The 23,343-nt window shown below is 51.4% G+C and overlaps 1 protein-coding gene across 2 annotated transcripts in view; it reads left to right on the forward strand.

Moving 5' to 3' along the window:
* The window catches only part of DHX29 (DExH-box helicase 29), a 164,782-nt gene that overhangs the window by 118,276 nt on the left and 23,163 nt on the right, over window positions 1-23,343 (forward strand). For both annotated transcript variants that reach the window (XM_075326514.1, XM_075326506.1), the window contains exons 21-22: window positions 18,079-18,154; window positions 22,271-22,495. In XM_075326514.1, the coding sequence (XP_075182629.1) occupies window positions 18,079-18,154; window positions 22,271-22,495 (301 nt within the window). The remainder of the gene's footprint in view (window positions 1-18,078; window positions 18,155-22,270; window positions 22,496-23,343) is intronic.

Below are 23,343 nucleotides of genomic sequence, written 5' to 3' on the forward strand. Positions count from 1 at the left end.
TTGTATTATCTGTGTTGAAAGCATGGAGGAGTAATGTCATAAATAGTGGAAATGAAAAATGGTGCAGCCGCTTGTCACATCCAACGAGATTCCTGCTCTAATTTTTCAAAGACCTGATAAAAAAATCTAATATATAAAGGTGTGTGTGTGTGTCCGTCCCCGTTAAAAGAATCTGCACTGTCGCATTTACAATCACAACATTTTGCACAGACACCCCATGTGACTCAGGGAACATCATAGACTATGTTTTGACAGAAAAATTTAACCCCGCGCTTTACAGTTACCCTCCAAAAATCCTGTCTCAATTAAAGTCAATGGAGGTAGGAGCTACAGGTTATTAATAGAAGCTGTGATTGGTTGCTATAGGAACAAAAGACCTGGTTAGTATAAGAAGCTTATGTGTGATGTAATATGAAGTTGGTGGTGAGACAGATAGAGACAGACAGAGACTGACAGACCGGGAAAGAAAGAGAGAGAGAGAGACAGACAGACAGACAAAGGGGGAAAAGAGACAGACAAAGGGGGAAAAGAGACAGACAGACTGATACAGAGACAGACAGACATGGATAGAGACTAATACACAGACAGGGAAAGAGACAGACACACACACAGACAGACAGACAGAAAGAGACAGACAGACACAGACAGACTAGGAGAGAGACAAAGAGACAGTTATTATCCCGGGCAACTCCGGGTACTACAGCTAGTAATATATAAACCTTTATTTTAGTCATTAAGGCACGTCGTAGGGCACCTGTGGATAGCCTTGCATGTAAATTATAAAGTTGCTATAATCTGCTAATCTTAGAGAAATATTAATTTTTTTATTTATTTTTTTTTTACAAAAAAAAAAATTTCTTTGTCGCTCCATTGGGAGACCCAGACAATTGGGTGTATAGCTTCTGCCTCCGGAGGCCACACAAAGTATTACACTTTAAAAAGTGTAACCCCTCCCCTCTGCCTATACACCCTCCCATGCATCACGGGCTCCTCAGTTTTATGCTTTGTGTGGAAGGAGGCACACATCCACTCATGCATTCTCATTTTAGTTATATCGGTTGGAAGAAAAGTGGGCCCCCACGGGGCCCCCGACATGTTCCCTTCTCACCCCACTAAGTCGGTGGTGCTGTTAAGGTTGAGGTACCCATTGTGGGTACATAGGCCGGAGCCTCATGCCGTCTCCTTCACCATCCCTTAGCGGCTCTGGGAGAAGTGGGATCCTGAGCGGTCATCCATTCACTGGGACAGTGCTCCCTCCGCAGCCCCTGTGGGAATCTGTCGGAGAGGAGTTGATATATCCTCAGGGACCGGGCCCTGCATCACTAAGGTACTCTGTATCCCCATCGGGGATGTGCATGGAGTGCCTTCATCCCGGACGCTGCAGCAGCTGCTTATTTGTGACGGCCGGCGGACTTCCGCGCCGACCGCGCCTGTTTGTCGGCCGCGGTCTTAAATTTTAGTCCCCGGCTTCAATTGCGACCTAGTAGCAAAACTCCCGCCCCCGGGCCTGTCTATCAGGGGTAAGGGTGGGACTGCCGACCTGACGTCGGTTGTGAGGGCCGGAGCATCCTGTATGTTTCCTCCCCCCTCACTGATCACTGTGGGGACTCCAGATTCCCGCACTTTTCTAGCGCCGCCCACGGCCCCACTCCTTCCCAGAGAGCTCCGGCAGCCATTTTTTTGGCATTCTGCCTGTGGAGGATTTCCAGGAAAGAGCTCTGCAACGCTGGGAGACCTAAGGCAGGGAATCTGGAGGACACACACTCCGCTTTTTAGCGGTCGGTAAGCCACACCGGTCACCCGGTGCTGGTCCCCTTAGGGTGCCGGAATAGATACTATATATATATTTATATATATTTCTGTTTGGTCGGGCTGTATACCCTTTCCCATATACCCTCAGTGATCACTCTCCTAGGAGACAACAGCATGTCGTCCACAAGGAGCAAGGGTGCCAAGGCACAGGGTTATTTTGCGACCTGTACCTCTTGTGCGGCTAAGTTACCTGCGGGTTCCACCTACCCTCACTGTGAGCAATGCTCAACCCCTGTTTTGCTTGCTCAGCCGGAGCCTCGGTCACTAGTGGGCCCCTCGGCTCAGGTAGAACCCCTTGCTCCCCCTGTCCAGGCGGCAGGGACAGAGTTTGCAGTTTTTGCTGAGAAACTCTGAGTCACTTTCACAATCCATGGCTCAGTCTATGGACAAATGGTCTGCCAAGCTGCTTGAAGCTTTGCAGTCCAGACCGGTCCTTCCACAGGCCCCGGGCCCTGTTGGATCTTCGCCTCCAGGCCCCTCTCTGTCCGCGCCGCAGCACGTTCCCAGGGGGGGCCCTAGGTCTCATGTGGAGGACTCCGGCCCGGACCACAGTCCCAGACCGGCTAAGCGGGCCCGCTGGGAATCTTCCCCGACTTCTTCACGCTGCTCGGGTTCCCAGCTTGAGGACTCTCTGTAGGACGAGGCGGACGTCGCAGCTCAGGGCTCTGACCCTGACGTTGCTCTCAATCTTGATACACCTGAAGGGGACGCCATGGTAAATGACCTTATCTCGTCCATCAACCAGGTGTTAGATATATCTCCACCGCCGCCACCTGTAGAGGAGTTGACTTCTCAGCAGGAGAAACACCAGTTTCGGTTCCCTAAACGTACACGGAGTGCGTTTTTCGATCACTCTAACTTAAGAGATGCTGTCCAGAAGCCCAGAGCGGTTCCGGACAAGCGCTTTACTAAGCGCCTTACTGACACACGTTACCCCTTCCCCTCTGACGTTGTTAAGGGTTGGGCTCAATGTCCCAAGGTGGATCCCCCAGTCTCTAGATTGGCGGCTAGATCTGTGGTATCAGTTGCAGATGGCTCATCGCTAAAGGATGCCACTGACAGGCAGATAGAGCTCCTGGTGAAATCCATCTATGAAGCCAGGGGCGCGTCTTTTGCCCCGGCTTTTGCAGCCGTGTGGGCACTCCAAGCTATCTCAGCTTGTCTGGCTGAGATTACTGCGGTCACACGTAATTCTGCTCCGCAGGTTGCGTCTTTGACTTCTCAGGCGTCAGCCTTTTCTTCCTACGCCATGAACGTAGTTCTAGACTCTGCTAGCCGTTCAGCGGTGGCATCCGCTAACTCTGTGGCAGTCCGCAGGGCCATGTGGCTGCGCGAATGGAAGGCAGACTCGGCTTCCAAGAGGTTCTTAACCGGTTTGCCGTTTTCTGGCGACCGTTTGTTTGGCGAACGATTGGATGAGATTATTAAGGAATCCAAGGGAAAGGACTCCTCCTTACCCCAGTCCAAACCGAAGAGACCTCAGCAACGGAAAATACAATCGAGGTTTCGGTCCTTTCGTCCCTCCGCCAAGCCCCAATCCTCTTCGTCCAGCAGGCCGGAGAAAGGCCAGAGGAACTCCTATGCGTGGCGGTCCAAGTCACGCCCCCAAAAGGCCGCAGGAGGCACTGCTTCCAAGGCGGCCTCCTCATGACTCTCGGCATCCCCGAACCGCATCCTCGGTCGGTGGCAGGCTCTCCCGCTTTTGCGACGCCTGGTGGCCACATGTGCAAGACCGATGGGTGAGAGACATTCTGTCTCACGGTTACAGGATAGAGTTCAGCTCTCGTCCCCCGACTCGTTTCTTCAGAACCTCTCCGCCCCCCGAGCGAGCCGATGCACTTTTTCAGGCGGTGAACTCTCTGAAGACAGAAGGAGTTGTGATCCCTGTTCCCCCCCCAGGAACGTGGTCGCGTCTTTTACTCCAACTTGTTTGTGGTGCCAAAGAAGGACGGCTCGTTCCGTCCCGTTCTGGACCTAAAACTGCTCAACAGACATGTGAGCACCAGACGGTTTCGGATGGAATCTCTCCGCTCGGTCATCGCTTCGATGTCACAAGGAGACTTCCTAGCATCGATCGACATCAAGGATGCTTATCTCCATGTGCCGATCGCACCCGAACATCAACGCTTTTTGCGTTTCGCCATCGGGGACGAACACCTTCAGTTCGTGGCTTTGCCTTTCGGCCTGGCGACAGCCCCAAGGGTGTTCACCAAGGTCATGGCATCTTCTCCGCAAATGGGACAGGAGGTCGACTTCCCTCGACAGGAACGTCTCTCTTTCCCTTGCAACCAAGATGTCACTTCAGTGGTGGCTTTTTCCCAACTCTGTCGCAGGGAAAATCCTTCCTACCCCCCACCTGGGCTGTGGTCACCACGGACGCAAGCCTGTCAGGGTGGGGGGCGGTTTTTCTCCATCACAGGGCTCAGGGAACCTGGACTCCGATAGAGTCATCCCTTCAGATCAATATTCTGGAGATAAGGGCAGTGTATCTAGCCCTATTGGCCTTTCATCGGTGACTGGAGGGCAGGCAGATCCGGATCCAGTCGGACAACGCCACTGCCGTGGCATACATCAACCACCAAGGCGGCACTCGCAGTCGTCAAGCCTTCCAGGAAGTCCGACGGATTCTGCAGTGGGTGGAAGCCACAGCTTCCACCATCTCCGCAGTTCACATCCCGGGCGTAGAAAACTGGGAAGCAGATTTTCTCAGTCGACAGGGCATGGACGCGGGGGAATGGTCTCTTCACCCAGACGTGTTTCGAGAGATCTGTCGCCGCTGGGGAACGCCGGACGTCAATCTCATGGCGTCACGGCACAACAACAAAGTCCCGGCATTCATGGCCCGGTCTCAAGATCACAGAGCTCTGGCGGCGGACGCATTAGTTCAGGATTGGTCGCAGTTTCGACTGCCCTATGTATTTCCTCCTCTGGCGATGCTGCCCAGAGTGCTGCGCAAAATCAGGTCCGACTGTCGTCGCGCCATTCTCGTCGCCCCAGATTGGCCGAGGCGGTCGTGGTACCCGGATCTGTGGCATCTCACGGTGGGTCAACCGTGGGCGCTCCCAGACCGCCCAGACTTGCTGTCACAAGGGCCGTTTTTCCATCTGAATTCTGCGGCCCTCAACCTGACTGTGTGGCCATTGAGTCCTGGCTCCTTGCATCCTCAGGGTTATCTCAAGATGTCATTGCCACTATGAGACAGGCCAGGAAACCAACGTCCGCCAAGATCTATCACAGGTCTTGGAGGATCTTCTTATCCTGGTGCTCTGATAATGGTTTTACTCCCTGGCCCTTTGCCTTACCCACTTTTCTTTCATTCCTTCAATCCGGAATGGACAAGGGTTTGTCTCTCGGCTCTCTCAAGGGACAAGTATCGGCGCTATCCGTATTTTTTCAAAGGCGTCTAGCCAGGCTTCCGCAGGTCCGCACGTTCCTGCAGGGAGTTTGCCACATAGTCCCACCTTACAAGCGTCCGCTGGAACCCTGGGACCTTAACAGGGTGCTAACGGCTCTTCAGAAACCACCTTTCGAGCCGCTGCGGGATGTCTCTTTATCACGTCTTTCGCAGAAGGTGGCATTTCTAGTGGCAGTTACATCGCTCCGTAGAGTGTCGGAGCTGGCAGCGCTGTCATGCAAAGCCCCCTTCCTGGTTTTTCACCAGGATAAGGTGGTTCTGCGTCCGGTCCCGGAATTTCTCCCTAAGGTGGTATCCCCTTTTCATCTCAATCAGGATATCTCCTTACCTTCATTTTGCCCTCATCCAATTCACCAATGTGAAAAGGATTTGCACTCATTAGATCTGGTGAGAGCACTCCGGCTCTACGTGTCTCGCACGGCGCCCCTGCGCCGTTCAGATGCCCTCTTTGTCCTTGTCGCTGGCCAGCGTAAGGGTTCGCAGGCTTCCAAGTCAACCTTGGCTCGGTGGATCAAGGAACCGATTCTTGAAGCCTACCGTTCTTCTGGGCTTCCGCTTCCTTTGGGGCTGAAAGCCCATTCTACCAGAGCCGTGGGTGCGTCCTGGGCTTTGCGGCACCGGGCTACGGCTCAGCAGGTGTGTCAGGCAGCTACCTGGTCTAGTCTGCACACTTTCACGAAACACTATCAGGTGCATACCTATGCTTCGGCAGACGCCAGTCTAGGTAGGCGAGTCCTTCAGGCGGCGGTTGCCCACCTGTAAGAGGGGGTCGTTTTCGGCTCTTTTTATTGAGGTATTCTTTTACCCACCCAGGGACTGCTCTTGGACGTCCCAATTGTCTGGGTCTCCCAATGGAGCGACAAAGAAGAAGGGAATTTTGTTTACTTACCGTAAATTCCTTTTCTTCTAGCTCCTATTGGGAGACCCAGCACCCGCCCCTGTTCCCTTCGGGCTGTTTGTTCTTTTGTGTACACATGTTGTTCATGTTGAATTGTTCTTTTGGTTCATGGTCTTCAGTTCTCCGAACATCCTTCGGATTGAATTTACCTTAGACCAATTTATAAGTTTCCTCCTTCCTGCTTTTGCACCAAAACTGAGGAGCCCGTGATGCACGGGAGGGTGTATAGGCAGAGGGGAGGGGTTACACTTTTTAAAGTGTAATACTTTGTGTGGCCTCCGGAGGCAGAAGCTATACACCCAATTGTCTGGGTCTCCCAATAGGAGCTAGAAGAAAAGGAATTTACGGTAAGTAAACAAAATTCCCTTCATTTTCACAATGTAAAGAGTGAAACTAATGGTTTTAAAGGGGTGGTCAACCCCTTCTGATCAGACCCAGTGTGCCAGGGGCGAGGTATCTAAGAGGGTAAGGGCCACTTTATACGCTACAACATCGCTAGTGTGACTCCCTGGACTAGCCAGGTAGTGACAGACATAACATCACACACACACCCCTCCCCTGGATAGTTTACAGCAGTCAAACAAAATCCTTGTTGCCTCCTCCAGGGTCTGATGTCCACACCAGGTGGGGCGGAGCCAGGCGGTTGGCCCCACCCACCGAGGAGTTCACAGGCCTGGAGGCGGAAAAGTGACAGATCTGAGTTGGAGTTGAAAGTGAGAGGACAGAAACTGTTGGCGTCTGGGTCGGAGCCCAGGCACTGTCAGCAAGGTCGGCAGATGGTGGTGGCCGTCTGCAGGAGGTGGTACAAGTCAGCGGAACCGTAGGACCGGGGACGGGCGGTGGCCCGCCAGTACCGAGCCGGGGAGCAGAGTTGTACCAAGCACACCAAGGCAGGGCCATCGGACCCCGACTAGGCTAGGAGCCGCCGACAACGGTCAAATCCGAGAGTGACTGGAACCCCAGGGGTTCCCTAGCACCCAAGACCCGACAGAAGGCAACCATCCACACCGTGAGGATAGAAAGCCACCGCCATAGGCTAGAGATCCAAGGGCCAGCGCCTGCGGGCAAAACGGGCTCCTTCGGTATATACACACCGGGGAGTGGACTACCGTTGGGAAACCATCGTAGTCAGTACAGTTCTATAAAGGTGCAGGGAAAGACAGCCACCATCAATCTGTCCGGGGAGAGCAAAGACACTGCAGCCGGCTGTGGGACCCGTCCATCCAGCTGTTTGGTTTGCCGGAGACTCTATGAGTCTGTGCCTGAGTGAGTGCAACGGTGCCGTCCGGCGCCGCGCTGCCCCTGCAACCCTGCACCCCAGCTACCCTGCCTCCCCGTATCGCAACCGGGCCCCGGGATCACCAACCCCTATCCACGGAGGGGGAACCAACATCCTAGCTGCTCCCTGCCATCACTCCCGGGATCCCCGTCATCAGCAGCGGTGGTGCCCATCATCACCACGACCCGTGGGTGGCGTCACGAACTATCTCCCCAACAAACCACCCCATTTTCACTCGTGGGCGAGGAGCTCTGCTCGAGTCCCCGGGTCCGGCCCACCGCTCGATCCACCGAGCAGCAGCAGAAGCCCCGGACCCGAGCGTAGCGTGCGCGGCCCCTCCGCCCGCGACAACTTGGCGTCTGCGAACAGGATTAGAACCAATCTACCTACCGGTAGAAGTGCGCCTTGCAGTTCCCGCCAGCGGCGTCCGGCCGAAAATTTGAAGTTCCGCCATCTTTGGCGCGAAGATTTCCCACTCGAGCGTCTTCGCCGAGCAGGGAAGGCGTGAAAGTGAAGCCCCGCCCCCAGAAGGAGGAAGTGCTAGAAAGAACCAAGGGGGGGGCGGGTACAGGTGTACCTGATGTAACCAAAGGTATAAAGAGCAGGGATGCCAGGACTCTGCTACACATCCGGTTCCTGAAAGCACAAGCGCCAGTATGTCCGCCCCATCTGAGAGCCCCGAATCCCCAGAGCCGGCGCCCGGAACAGAAACGTGGATGAGAGCCCGGACGGTGGAGATCTGTCAGTGCCACCGGAGCCAAATATGCCTCCTGATGGAGCAGTGGACCGCGGAGGTGGAGGAGCTAGCTGTGGTCGCCCGGGCGCACGGGATGGAGGCCATGATGGAGGAGCTGGTGAGTGACCCACGCCCCTATGTCCCTGAGGGACCGGCCACTGCGGCTGAGGGACCCAGTCTACCCCTGGCCCCCATACTGCCTCCATCTCAGATGCCCGCGTTGCCCGCTGCTGTTGGCCCGTCTGGCTCGCGGCCCCCTGTAACGACAGCGGAACCCGAAGCGCCGATTCAGGAGTATCCGGAAGTTAAGGTGGCTGAAAGAGCGGCAGGCCCGGAAGCCGCGGCAGCTGGCGGCAACCCGCCCGGCGTGGAGACGGATGGTAGTGATTCCGGGCTTGACACAGAACCGGTCTCAAGTTCAGAAGAAGCGGATGAAAGCCTTCTCAATGGTAGTGGCCCGGCGGCCACTTGCATCCCGCGGAGCGGTGGGAATGGATACCGGATGGCCCTTTCCCACCATGCCTGCCGCATGTTGGAAATGTTTGAAATGGAGGTGGAGTCCGCGCCGGAGGACGAGTTGGAGTAAAAGACTGTAAAAGGAGAAAGTTGTCCCCGTTGGGACCATCAGTATGTTTAATCTCTGTCTGCCGTACTAACAGCCCACATGAGAAACTACTCATGAACAAGGCCGAGAACTTGCAGGCCAACCACGAACTTGTGGTCTTCTAAATAATTTGTGGGCTGTATTCCGTTGCCGCCTCCGGAGAGGCAGATTGGAGAAAGGACCCGCAGCAGAGCAGGCTGGGGTCCGGTCGCCACCAGGACCGGTGACCATCCTCCGGGGGTCAGGGGTCCCCTCTGGACGTGGGGTCCCCTGAAATGACAGCCGGGTGCGAGACACCGTACCCGTTCCCGCTCGGGTGACCTGAACCAGGACTGGGGTAAAGGGGTGCTGCCCATTTCTTAGGGGCAGCATCAAGGTGTAGGTTGCTTGGGTGGGGGAGCGGAAGAACATGGACCCGTCCGTTATTAATAAAAATGTTTTACCGTTTGTAACATTTAAGAGGAAAAGCTTCCCGTAAGGGAAGAATGAAAAATATGTTCATGTTTAATGTTTTCCATGTTAAATTTCTATTTTTGCAGAAATAAAACCGGTGATGGACGGGCAGCCCGCGGACGGTCTGCATTTCACCAAGGGGGAATGTGACGCCCTGGACTAGCCAGGTAGTCACAGACATAACATCACACACACACCCTCCCCTGGATAGTTTACAGCAGTCAAACAAAATCCTTGTTGCCTCCTCCAGGGTCTGAGGTCCACACCAGGTGGGGCGGAGCCAGGCGGTTGGCCCCACCCACCGAGGAGTTCACAGGCCTGGAGGCGGAAAAGTGACAGATCTGAGTTGGAGTTGAAAGTGAGAGGACAGAAACTGTTGGTGTCTGGGTCGGAGCCCAGGCACTGTCAGCAAGGTCGGCAGACGGTGGTGGCCGTCTGCAGGAGGTGGTACAAGTCAGCGGAACCGTAGGACCGGGGACAGGCGGTGGACCGCCGGTACCGAGCCGGGGAGCAGAGTTGTACCAAGCACACCAAGGCAGGGCCATCGGACTCCGACTAGGCTAGGAGCCGCCGACAACGGTCAAATCTGAGAGTGATCGGAACCCCAGGGGTTCCTTAACACCCAAGACCCGACAGAAGGCAACCGTCCACACCGTGAGGCTAGAAAGCCATCGCCATAGGCTAGAGATCCAAGGGCCAGCGCCTGCGGGCAAAACGGGCTCCTTCGGTATATACACACCGGGGAGCGGACTACCGTTGGGAAACCATCGTAGTCAGTACAGTTCTACAAATGTGCAGGGAAAGACAGCCACCGTCAATCTGTCCAGGGAGAGCAAAGACACTGCAGCTGGCTGCGGGACTCGTCCATCCAGCCGTTTGGTTTGCCGGAGACTCCGTGAGTCTGTGCCTGAGTGAGTGCAACGGTGCCGTCCGGCGCCGCGCTGCCCCTGCAACCCTGCACCCCAGCTACCCTGCCTCCTCGTATCTTGAGTCCCCGGGTCCGGCCCACCGCTCGAGCCACCGAGCAGCAGCAGAAGCCCGGACCCGAGCGTAGCGAGTGCGGCCCCTCCGCCCGCGACACTAGCAATTGCTAGCGATGTCGAGCGCGATAGCACCCGCCCCTGTCGTTGTAACGATATGTGGTGATCGCTGTCGTAGCGAACATTATCGCTATGACAGCGTCGTCGCTGTGACCGCGAAACGCCTCCTTTCTAAGGGGGAGGTTTGTTTAGCGTCACAGCAGCGTCACTGAACCGCCGCCCAATAGAAAAGGAGGGGAGGAGATGAACGGCCGGAACATGCCGCCCACCTCCTTCCTTCCTCCTATCCGGTGGACGCGGGTAAGGAGATGTTTGTCGTTCCAGTGGCGTCACACATAGCGATGTGTGCTGCCGCAGGAACGACAAAGAACATCGTTACCTAAGCAGCAACGATATTTGGGAAGGGACCCCCATGTCACCGATGAGCGATTTTGAACGTTTTTGCGACGAATCAAAATCGCTCATAGGTGTCACACAACGACATCGCTAAAGCGGCCGGATTTGCGTCACAAATTCCGTGACCCCAACGAGATCGCTTTAGTGATCTCGTAGTATGTAAAGCCACCTTAACTTCCTATTATGCATTGGTTTTACAAAAGATCACAATTTTTGAGACAAGTCTCTTGAGGGATGGAAAAAATTGAATACGTTTCTACACTGTGTCTTCCGAATAATAAGGAGCTGGATTTGAAGTTGACACTAACATTAGTATTAAAAAAAAAATAATAATAATAAAAAAAACACACACAAAGAGAAGTGGTCAGACTAGAACCTCTCTTGATTTTGAGTTCTTTCTTTGTCGCTCCTAATTGGGAGACCCAGACAATTGGGTGTATAGCTACTGCCTCCGGAGGCCACACAAAGCACTACACTTAAAAGTGTAAGGCCCCTCCCCTTCTGCCTATACACTCCCCGTGGGATCACGGGCTCCTCAGTTTTCATGCTTTGTGCGAAGGAGGTCAGACATCCACGCATAGCTCCACTGTTTAGTCAGCAGCAGCTGCTGACTATGTCGGATGGAAGAAAAGAGGGCCCATACTAGGGCCCCCAGCATGCTCCCTTCTCACCCCACTTTTGTCGGCGGTGTTTGTTAAGGTTGAGGTACCCATTGCGGGTACGGAGGCTGGAGCCCACATGCTGCTTCCTTCCCCATCCCCCTTAGGGCTCTGGGTGAAGTGGGATTTTACCGGTCTCCAGGCACTGAGACCGTGCTCCATCCACAGCCGCTGGGGAATCTGCTGGATATGGAGCTGAGTATCGTCATGGACATGGCCCTGCTACGTCAAGGTACTCTGTGTCCCCGTACAGACCGCGCGCAGACACACTGCAGCATTGCTGGGTGTGTTAGTGCGCCGGGGACAACAGCGCTGCGCGCTTGTGCCACTACTCACTACAGCTCTGCTGAGTGAGTTAATGTATTGGGAACTGCCGCGCTGGCCGCTGCTGTCAGTTTACGCTGCGGCGCGGCTGGGACTTGTGGTGCGCCGGGGACTTCCGCGCTGGCCGTGCATATATGACGGCCGCGCTTATTACTCGAGTCCCCGGCTTTTGCGGCCTAGTTTCGCTTCGTTCCCGCCCCCAGGCCTGCCAGTCAGGGGAAGGGCGGGACGCTGTACAGAACATCAGCGCAGAGGGCTGGAGTCTACTTTACATACTCCAGCCCTCACACTGGACACAGTGGGACGCCAGTTTCCCGCACTTTGTCTGAGGCACGCCCACGGTCCGCCCCTCTTCACAGAACGCCGGCAGCCATTCCTGTGTGCAGTCTGAGCTGGAGAGGGGAGACAAGTTCTGGGAGACCCAGACACGGGATTCTGGCGACCACACACCCGCGTTTGAGCGGGCGGTAAGCGGCACCTCTGGTGCTGACCCCACTAGTGCCGAAGTGTACATTTGTATTTTTATGCTTGCATGCTATACATTGCACTGTACGGTCGCTGGTGATTCTTGGCTATATACCCTCCTAGATTGCTCAGAGGAGACAACAGCATGTCATCCGCAAAAAGCAAGGGTGCCAAGGCACAGGCTTTCTATGCTGCTTGTACCGCATGTGAGGCTACTCTACCGGCAGGTTCCACTGACCCCCATTGTGTGCAGTGCTCGGCCCCTGTGGCACTTGCTCGGCCGGGGCCTCTGCTAGAGGTGACCCAGGGAGAACCACCTGTGAATACTGTCCAGGTGACGGGGACGGAGTTTGCAGTTTTTGCGGATAGATTGTCTGTGACTATGACTAAAATTCTAGAAACTTTGCAGTCTAGACCAGTAACTCAGACCATGGGCACTGTTGAATCATTGCTCCCTGGTCCCCCTCAGTTGGAACAGCTCCGGGCTCCGGGGGTGTCCCATGCATCCCAGGGTGAAGGCTCTGACACGGACGACAGTCCCAGACAGCCTAAGCGAGCTCGCTATGAGCGGCCCTCGACTTCATCACACTGGTCAGGGTCCCAGCAGGAGGACTCTCTGTATGATGAGGCGGAGGTAGCTGATCAGGATTCTGATCCTGAGACCGCTCTCAATCTGGATACTCCTGATGGTGACGCCATAGTGAATGATCTTATAGCGTCCATCAATAGAATGTTGGATATTTCTCCCCCAGCTCCTCCAGTGGAGGAGTCAGCTTCACAGCAGGAGAAATTCCATTTCAGGTATCCCAAGCGTAAATTAAGTACTTTTCTGGACCACTCTGACTTTAGAGAGTCAGTCCAGAAACACCACGCTTATCCAGATAAGCGTTTCTCCAAACGGCTTAAGGATACACGTTATCCCTTTCCCCCTGACGTGGTCAAGGGCTGGACCCAGTGTCCCAAGGTGGATCCTCCAATCTCCAGGCTTGCGGCTAGATCCATAGTTGCAGTGGAAGATGGGGCTGCACTTAAAGATGCCACTGACAGACAGATGGAGCTCTGGTTGAAATCCATCTATGAAGCTATCGGCGCGTCGTTTGCTCCAGAATTCGCAGCCGTATGGGCACTCCAAGCTATTTCAGCTGGTCTTACACAGATTGACACGGTCACACGTACATCTGTTCCGCAGGTGGCATCCTTAACCTCTCAAATGTCTGCATTTGCGTCTTACGCGATTAATGCTGTCCTGGACTCTACGAGCCGTACGGCAGTGGCGTCCGCCAACTCCGTGGTTTTACGCAGAGCCTTGTGGTTAAGGGAATGGAAGGCAGATTCTGCTTCCAAAAAGTGCTTAACCAGTTTGCCATTTTCTGGTGACCGACTGTTTGGTGAGCGTTTGGATGAAATCATTAAACAGTCCAAGGGTAAGGATTCATCCTTACCTCAGCCCAGACAAAACAAACCCCAACAGAGGAGGGGACAGTCGGGGTTTCGGTCCTTTCGAGGCTCGGGCAGGTCCCGATTCTCCTCGTCCAAAAGGACTCAAAAGTATCAGAGGAGCTCAGATTCTTGGCGGGCTCAGTCACGCCCAAAAAAGACAGCCGGAAGACCCGCTACCAAGGCGGCTTCCTCATGACTTTCGGCCTCCTCTCTCCGCATCCTCGGTCGGTGGCAGGCTCTCCCGCTTTGGCGACATTTGGCTGCCACAGGTCAAAGACCGTTGGGTGAGAGACATTCTGTCTCACGGGTACAGGATAGAGTTCAGTTCTCGTCCTCCAACTCGATTCTTCAGAACTTCTCCACCTCCCGACCGAGCCGATGCTCTTCTGCAAGCGGTGTGCACGCTAAAGGCAGAAGGAGTGGTGACCCCTGTTCCTCTTCAGGAGCAAGGTCACGGTTTTTACTCCAATTTGTTTGTGGTGCCAAAAAAAGGACGGGTCTTTCCGTCCCGTTCTGGATTTAAAACTGCTCAACAAGCACGTGAAAACCAGGCGGTTCCGGATGGAATCCCTCCGCTCCGTCATCGCCTCAATGTCTCAAGGAGATTTCCTAGCATCAATAGACATCAAGGATGCTTATCTCCACGTGCCGATTGCTCCAGAGCATCAGCGTTTTCTACGCTTCGTTATAGGAGACGAACACCTTCAGTTCGTAGCTCTGCCTTTCGGTCTGGCGACAGCCCCACGGGTCTTCACCAAGGTCATGGCAGCAGTAGTAGCAGTCCTGCACTCTCAAGGTCACTCTGTGATCCCGTATTTGGACGATCTACTGGTCAAGGCACCCTCTCAAGAGGCATGCCAACACAGCCTGAACGTTGCGCTGGAGACTCTCCAGAGTTTCGGGTGGATCATCAACTTTTCAAAGTCAAATCTGACTCCGACCCAATCACTAACATATCTTGGCATGGAGTTTCATACTCTCCCAGCGATAGTGAAGCTTCCGCTGGACAAACAGCGTTCACTACAGACAGGGGTGCAATCTCTCCTTCAAGACCAGTCACACCCCTTGAGACGCCTCATGCACTTCCTAGGGAAGATGGTAGCAACAATGGAGGCAGTCCCTTTCGCGCAGTTTCATCTGCGTCCACTACAATGGGACATTCTCCGCCAATGGGACGGGAAGTCGACATCCCTCGACAGGAACGTCTCCCTTTCTCAGGCGGCCAAGGAATCTCTTCGGTGGTGGCTTCTTCCCACTTCATTGTCAAAAGGAAAGTCCTTTCTACCCCCATCCTGGGCGGTGGTTACGACAGACGCGAGTCTTTCAGGGTGGGGAGCAGTTTTTCTCCACCACAGGGCTCAAGGTACGTGGACTCAGCAAGAGTCCACCCTTCAGATCAATGTTCTGGAAATCAGAGCAGTGTATCTTGCCCTACAAGCCTTCCAGCAGTGGCTGGAAGGCAAGCAGATCCGAATTCAGTCGGACAACTCCACAACGGTGGCATACATCAACCACCAAGGAGGAACACGCAGTCGGCAAGCCTTCCAGGAAGTCCGGCGGATTCTGACGTGGGTGGAAGACATAGCATCCAGCATATCCGCAGTTCACATCCCAGGCGTGGAAAACTGGGAAGCAGACTTCCTCAGTCGCCAGGGTATGGACGCAGGGGAATGGTCTCTTCACCCGGACGTGTTTCAGGAGATCTGTCGCCGCTGGGGGATGCCGGACGTCGACCTAATGGCGTCCCGGCACAACAACAAGGTCCCGGCTTTCATGGCACGGTCTCACGATCACCGAGATCTGGCGGCGGACGCCTTAGTTCAAGATTGGTCGCTGTTCCGGCTACCTTATGTGTTTCCACCTCTGGCACTGTTGCCCAGAGTGCTGCGCAAGATCAGGTCCGACTGCCGCCGCGCCATCCTCGTCGCTCCAGACTGGCCGAGGAGGTCGTGGTACCCGGATCTGTGGCACCTCACGGTAGGCCAACCGTGGGCACTACCAGACCGACCAGACTTGTTGTCCCAAGGGCCGTTTTTCCATCAGAATTCTGCGGCCCTGAACCTGACTGTGTGGCCATTGAGTCCTGGATCCTAGCGTCTTCAGGATTATCTCAAGAGGTCATTGCCACCATGAGACAGGCTAGAAAACCATCCTCCGCCAAGATCTACCACAGGACGTGGAAGATATTCTTATCTTGGTGCTCTGCTCAGGGAGTTTCTCCCTGGCCATTTGCATTGCCTACTCTTCTTTCTTTCCTACAATCCGGTTTGGATAAAGGTTTGTCGCTCGGCTCCCTTAAAGGACAAGTCTCAGCGCTATCTGTATTTTTTCAGAAACGCCTAGCACGACTTCCTCAGGTACGCACGTTCCTGCAAGGGGTTTGTCATATCGTCCCCCCTTACAAGCGGCCGTTAGAGCCCTGGGATCTGAACAGGGTTCTAATTGCTCTCCAGAAGCCGCCTTTCGAGCCTATGAGGGATGTTTCCCTTTCTCGCCTTTCACAGAAAGTGGCCTTTCTAGTAGCGGTCACGTCTCTTCGGAGAGTGTCCGAGCTAGCAGCGCTGTCATGCAAATCTCCCTTTCTGGTGTTTCACCAGGACAAGGTGGTTCTGCGCCCGATTCCGGAGTTTCTCCCTAAGGTGGTATCCCCCTTTCATCTCAATCAGGATATCGTCTTACCTTCTTTGTGTCCTCATCCAGTTCATCAATGTGAAAAGGATTTGCATTTGTTGGATCTGGTGAGAGCACTCAGAATCTACATTTCCCGCACGGCGCCTCTGCGCCGCTCGGATGCACTCTTTATCCTTGTCGCTGGTCAGCGTAAAGGGTCGCAAGCTTCCAAATCCACCCTGGCTCGGTGGATCAAGGAACCAATTTCTTGAAGCCTACCGTTCTGCTGGGATTCCGGTTCCCTCAGGGCTGAAGGCCCATTCTACCAGAGCCGTGGGTGCGTCCTGGGCATTACGGCACCAGGCTACGGCTCAGCAGGTGTGCCAGGCGGCTACCTGGTCGAGTCTGCACACTTTTACCAAGCATTATCAGGTGCATACCTACGCTTCGGCGGACGCCAGCCTAGGTAGACAAGTCCTTCAGGCGGCGGTTGCCCACCTGTAGGAAAGGGCTGTTTTTTCGGCCCTATCACGAGGTGTTCTTTTACCCACCCAGGGACTGCTTTTGGACGTCCCAATTGTCTGGGTCTCCCAATTAGGAGCGACAAAGAAGAAGGGAATTTTGTTTACTTACCGTAAATTCCTTTTCTTCTAGCTCCAATTGGGAGACCCAGCACCCGCCCTGTTTTCTTAGGGATTTTTGTTTTTTCGGGTACACATGTTGTTCATGTTGAATGGTTTCAGTTCTCTGATGTTTCTTCGGATCGAATTTGATTTTAAACCAGTTATTGGCTTTCCTCCTTCTTGCTTTTGCACTAAAACTGAGGAGCCCGTGATCCCACGGGGGGTGTATAGGCAGAAGGGGAGGGGCCTTACACTTTTAAGTGTAGTGCTTTGTGTGGCCTCCGGAGGCAGTAGCTATACACCCAATTGTCTGGGTCTCCCAATTGGAGCTAGAAGAAAAGGAATTTACGGTAAGTAAACAAAATTCCCTTCTTTTCAGCAGAATTGGGAACTCCAAACCCTTTTTTTCTCATTTGCCACCTATGCAATAGGCTTAAAGGGAAACTAAACATTTGCTGTTATTTTTTTTATATCCTGTTTTTGTCTTAATTGCATATTATTGGTGGTCTGGGTCTTGAGACCCTCACTGACCACTCAAAAGTGCTCTGAGAGGTTGGCAGCGCAGGAGACAGGAGCGGAGTTCGGATCATCAGAGAGCACAGTCTGTACCCGTGCCGCGCTGTGTGCACTCGCTGAGGCTCTGCACCTCCTCAGGGCGTATTTTGAGCAATTTGTGGGGGTCTCAGCATCCGTACCCCGTTCGATCTAGTTGCAATTAACAGAACATCAACATATTAAAAAAAAAAACAGCAAATCTTTAGTTATTCTTAATCTGGTTTTCCTGAAGGCATCATTTGCCTTCGGACGTCAAAGTGCCAAATAAAACCATTATAAAAAGGACAAACCCTAGGATTGTCTGCAGGACCCGTCCGCCCCACGGTAGTGAAATAGTTTTCCAGGTAAGGTTCCCAATTGACGACCATCATGTAAATTCACAATAACAGGTAGTACTCACTTTTCCCATGTGCACTGGCTGTGTCCTGGCTGTAGCAATGATGTCATGTCGACAGCACACATCAACGCTGCAGCCAGTCGCTAAGCTCAGCAACTCATGTTGTCTACATCAGCAGAGCACGTGAACTCAGTGATTGGCTGCAGCGGTGATGTGGGCTGTCGATGTGACGCAATCACTGCGGCAAAATCAGTTTCAGGAAACATGGCGGGAACCAGACTGGATCTGATTTTGTCCTTTTACATGACTGCTGTTATTGGGGACCCCTTTAATATTATTAGGACTAGCAACCCTCTTTAAGGCCTAATTTCCTAATAATAACAATTATTGTACGGTATAGTCAAAGCTATCTGCATTTTCTTTTCTTCATAGATTTCACGGTTTTATGGATTACTCTGTTCCAGAAATATTACGGGTACCTCTGGAGGAACTTTGTCTCCACATCATGGTGAGGTTTGCCACATTACTAATCTGCTGGAAGTAATCTGAGAATACAGAAGTCTTCCTATATATAATGTATCACTGCCTCCAGGGCATAGGTTGTCTGTTACGGGCAGGTGTTTAGTGTCTGAAGGAAAGTTTCCTCCTATGAAAAGCACAGAATGTCCCGGTTACACTTCTGCTATAATCTGTGCTGTGATGTAGAGGGTACAACTAAAGGCCGGTCTCCCGCCTGTGCTAGGAATACCATTTCTCTGCTCCACAAATGGCTCCTGACAGATTCCACTGACTATAACTCGATTTGTTGCGTTTCTGTTTTGACTGTGTCCATCATTTTACTGGAGAAAGTAGCACCATACGCTACTTTTATTCTTTCCGGTGAACATGACGAAACCTGCAGTGGAGGCTTAAACGCCAGACCTGACTATTAGTATATGTAATTACCAGAAAATAGTATTTATATTAAAGCAGGTTTCCACTACTAATATGACCCCCCCCTTTCATTTGTCCTAACCACTCATAACTAACACTTCCCAATATACTTCTGCTACCTCCCCTGCTCCTGTATGCTGATATCCCTGTGGACCATATATATCTTTATTGATGTTCTGACTTTGATCCTTCTGGTCTGAAGACCAGACTCGGACAAACGTAGGCGGGCACGTCACTGGTGGGAGTAGTTCTGAATAGTTAGGACAAATGTAAGGGGGTCACATTAGTAGTGGAAAACCTCTTTATTCTTCTCAGCCTCAGCCAATGCTTTTCTTTTTTTTTTTTCCAGTCTTTAGGTATAGCAATGTAAAAATTAATTTATACAATACCTATAACTGGGGGGTTGGGCTGGGCAGCTCCATGGGAAGGACCATGGCATAAGTCCTAAGATGAAACCCCTAATCCCCGACAGTGATAGTGTAGAACCGCTCCACAATTATCAAGAAGAGTAATAACGGGACCACCGATACAAGAGGCATAAATGTAACTGATCCCTACTAGGGGAGCAGGATCCCCTCATTACATGTAGATGTTGCTAAATCACTCAAAAATACAAACAAAAAACTTTTCTGCTATTCTCATAAAACCCATTTGAGTTGCCTCTAATACAACCCTTATAGAGAATCTGTCAGCAGGCTTGACTATGTAATCTGAGAGCAACATAATGTAGGTGCGCAGACCTTGAGTCCAGCGATATATCGCTTACTGGTTTGCTTGATATAGTTTTGATACAATCACTGTTTTCTCTGCTGCATATCTAGCAGTTCTCTGAATGCTGAGCTTTATATAACTCACCTGCACCACTGATTGGCAGCTTTCTGTGTACACTGTGCATAGGCAGAAAGCTGCCAATCAGCGGTGTGGGTGGGGTTACACAGAGAAGGAGGACTACATGACACGAGACAACTAGACCTCATGATAAGCTCCTTCTGATAAAACACTGATTTTATTGAACCAGCACACAGCCTAGTAAGTGACACATCGTTAGAATTGTTAAGGACGTGACTCAACCGGTCACTCTTAGGATCTGACCGCTGTTCCAAATTATAATGTCATGAGTGCACGCGAGACTAAATAACGGATAACGAGTCAGTTATATCTATCTCCATGACTGGCACTGAGGCAACTGGACTTTATTCTTAGAAAAAGCCCCTAGACCGAGAAGTAAGGGGGTGTAAACAAAAGTTTTAGTCCAATCAAGTATCGTAGGTCGGGGCTTCATGACGTATAGAAATTAGCATAGTCTTGTTGATTGGATAGTCCAGGCTTTTAGGAATTTTTTTGTTCATCCTCGGGTGTAGACAGGATGTAGCAGCCATCTTCAGATTACATATACTGATATATACTGTGTTAAGGAGAATACACTGAATATGCAATATACCTATATACGTATTAGTAAAAAGAAACAAAGACATTCATAAACATGTGTGTTAGTTTAGATCTACTAAACTACAGTCATGGCCAAAAGTTTTGAGAATGCTACAAATATTAATTTTTACAAAGTCTACTGCTTAAGTTTTTCTAATGGCAATTTGCATATACTCCAGAATGTCATAAAGAGTGATCAGCTTAACAGCAATTACTTGCAAAGTCAATATTGGCAAAGAAAATTAACTTTAACCCCCAAAACACATTTCAACATCATTGCATTCCTGCCTTAAAAGGAGCAGCTAACATTGTTTTAGTGATTGTTCCATTAACACAGGTGTGGGTGTTGATGAGGACAAGGCTGGCTATTAATCAGTCATGATTAATTAAGAATAACAACACTGGACATTTTAAAAAGAGGCTGGTGCTTGGTATCATTGTTTCTCTTCAGTTAACCATGGTTATCTCTAAAGAAGCACGTGCAGCCATCATTGCTCTGCACAAAAATGGCCTAACAGGGAAGAGTATCGCAGCTACAAAAATTGCACCTCAGTCAACAATTTATCGCATCATCAAGAACTTTAAGGAGAGAGCTTCCATTGTTGCCAAAAAGGCTCCAGGGCGCCCAAGAAGGACCAGCAAACGCCAGGACCGTATCGTAAAACTGTTTCAGCTGCGGGATGGGACTACCAGCAGTGCCGAGCTAGCTCAGCAATGGCAGCAGCCTGGTGTGAGTGCTTCTGCACGCACTGTGAGGTGGAGACTCTTTGAGCAAGGCCTGGTTTCAAGGAGGGCAGCAAAGAAGCCACTTCTCTCCAGAAAAAACATCAGGGACCGACTGATATTCTGCAAAAGGTACAGGGAGTGGACTGCTGAGGACTGGGGTAAAGTCATTTTTTCAGATGAATCCCCTTTTCGATTGTTTGGGACATCTGGAAAACAGCTTATTAGGAGAAGAAGAGGTGAGCGCTACCACCAGTCTTGTCTCATGCCAACTGTTAAGCATCCTGAAAACATTCATGTGTGGGGTTGCTTCTCAGCCAAGGGAATCGGCTCACTCACAGTCTTGCCTAAAAACACAGCCATGAATAAAGAATGGTACCAGAATGTCCTCCAAGAGCAACTTCTCCCAACTGTCCAAGAGCAGTTTGGCGCCCAACAATGCCTTTTCCAGCATGATGGAGCACCTTGCCATAAAGCAAAAGTGATCACTAAATGGCTCATGGAACAAAACATAGAGATTTTAGGTCCAATGCCTGGAAACTCCCCAGATCTTAATCCCATTGAGAACTTGTGGGCAATCATCAAGAGACGGGTGGACAAACAAAAACCAACAAATTCTGGCAAAATGCAAGCATTGCTTATGCAAGAATGGACAGCTATCAGTCAGGATTTGGTCCAGAAGTTGATTGAGAGCATGCCAGGGAGAATTGCAGAGGTCCTGAAGAAGGGTCAACACTGCAAATATTGACTTGCTGCATTAACTCATTCTAACTGTCAATATAACCTTTTGGTACTCATAATATGATTGCAATTATATTTCTGTATGTGATGTAAACTTCAGACAAACACAATTAAAAACCAGAGGGCAACAGATCATGTGAAAATATAATTTTGGTGTCATTCTCAAAACTTTTAGCCATGACTGTATATACCTGAGTCTATGAAATGGCTGAATTAAGTATTTTTGGATACTCAATTCTTATCCTCAACAGAATCAGGGTCTCCGCCCCTATAGTGTGCTGCGCTCCATTTACATAGTAAAACCTGCCGGCAGATTATTCATAAGGGTTGTATTAGAAGTGCCTTTAAATGGGTTTCGTGAGAATAGAAGAAAAGTCTGCTTTTTTTTTTCGAGTGACTTATCCTAAGTTGCAGTTCCAGGCACTGCCCATGGATAGGAGTGGCGCTATTTCTTGAAATAAATGCTAACCTTTTCAATAACCTCATACAGAAACTTTTAAGGCCACGTGCACACATAGAGTATTTGGTGAGGTTTTTTTTACCTAAGTATTTGTAGCCAAAACTAGGAGTGGAACAGTCAGAAGAAAAGTGTAATAGAAACACAAACACCACTTCTGTAGTTTTCTCCCTTTCCTGATTTTGGCTACAAATACAGATTTAAAATACTGACCAAATACTCAGTGTGTGAACGTGGCCCAAGATACAAACCTTAGGATATTGCAGTTCTCTCTCATAGTTGTTCTGTGTTATTGCACATTCTGCTTTATTGTGATTCTTTTTCTTCTTTTCTTAATCCCAGAAGTGTGAGCTCGGCTCCCCGGAGGATTTCTTATCCAAGGCATTGGACCCTCCACAGCTCCAGGTCATCAGTAACGCCATGAGCTTACTGCGGAAGATCGGAGCCTGCGAGCTCGCTCAGCCCCGGCTCACTCCTCTAGGTCAGCACCTTGCCGCTCTGCCGGTCAATGTGAAGATTGGAAAGATGCTTATTTTTGGTGCTATTTTTGGCTGTCTGGATGCCGTGGTAAGAATTTCTAATTATCTTTTTTTCTATAACCTGAAAAGACGGGTTAATATAATAGCAGCTTTTACAATAATAACTTGTAATTCCAATATTAGTACTCACCGATTTATATTTTTTCTCCCTGTACTGGTGTAGCCAGTCGCCAGCATTTGAATGGGTCGGCTGCCACAAGTGCCGAAGTCTTTGCCGGTTCAGTGTCCTGCAAACTCCCTCGACCGGAATCCTGGTCGCCTCCTGCGATTACTAGGCCTCTGTGGTGTCTCAATATCTCAGGAGCCTAGTGATCTCAAGAGGTCGTATTCGAGTGGAAGTTCACACTTCCCTGGTCCGGCTGCCATGGGGCACCAACGTTAAATGCTGGAGTAGTATCCTGCAAACTCCCTTGGCCGACATCCTGGTCACCTCCTGCAATTACTAGGCCTCTGTGGTGCCTCAGTATCTCAGGAGCGTAGTGATGTCAAGAGGTTGTATTCGATGGAAGTTCACACTTCCCTGGTTCGGCTTCCATGGGGCACCAACATTAAATGCTGGAGTAGTGTTCTGCAAACTCCCTTGGCCAATGCCGGCTTCCTGGACAACTCTTGTGATTTCTAGTCCCCTGTGGTGTCTCAATATCACAGGAGCCTAGTGATTTCAAGTGGTCGTCATTCAACTGGCAGCCGTGGAAGTTCACACTACCCTGGGCCGGCTTTCATGGGGCACCAACGTTAAATGCTGGAGTAGTTTCCTGCAAATTCTCTTGGTCAATGCCGGCTTCCTTGGACGCCTCTTGCGATTTCTTGGCCTCTGGTGTCTCAATATCTCAAGAGCATAGTGATCTCAAGTGGTTGTCATTCAAGTAGTAGCCG

The sequence above is a fragment of the Anomaloglossus baeobatrachus genome, chromosome 1, assembly GCF_048569485.1.
Source record: "Anomaloglossus baeobatrachus isolate aAnoBae1 chromosome 1, aAnoBae1.hap1, whole genome shotgun sequence".
NCBI lineage: Eukaryota > Metazoa > Chordata > Amphibia > Anura > Aromobatidae > Anomaloglossus > Anomaloglossus baeobatrachus.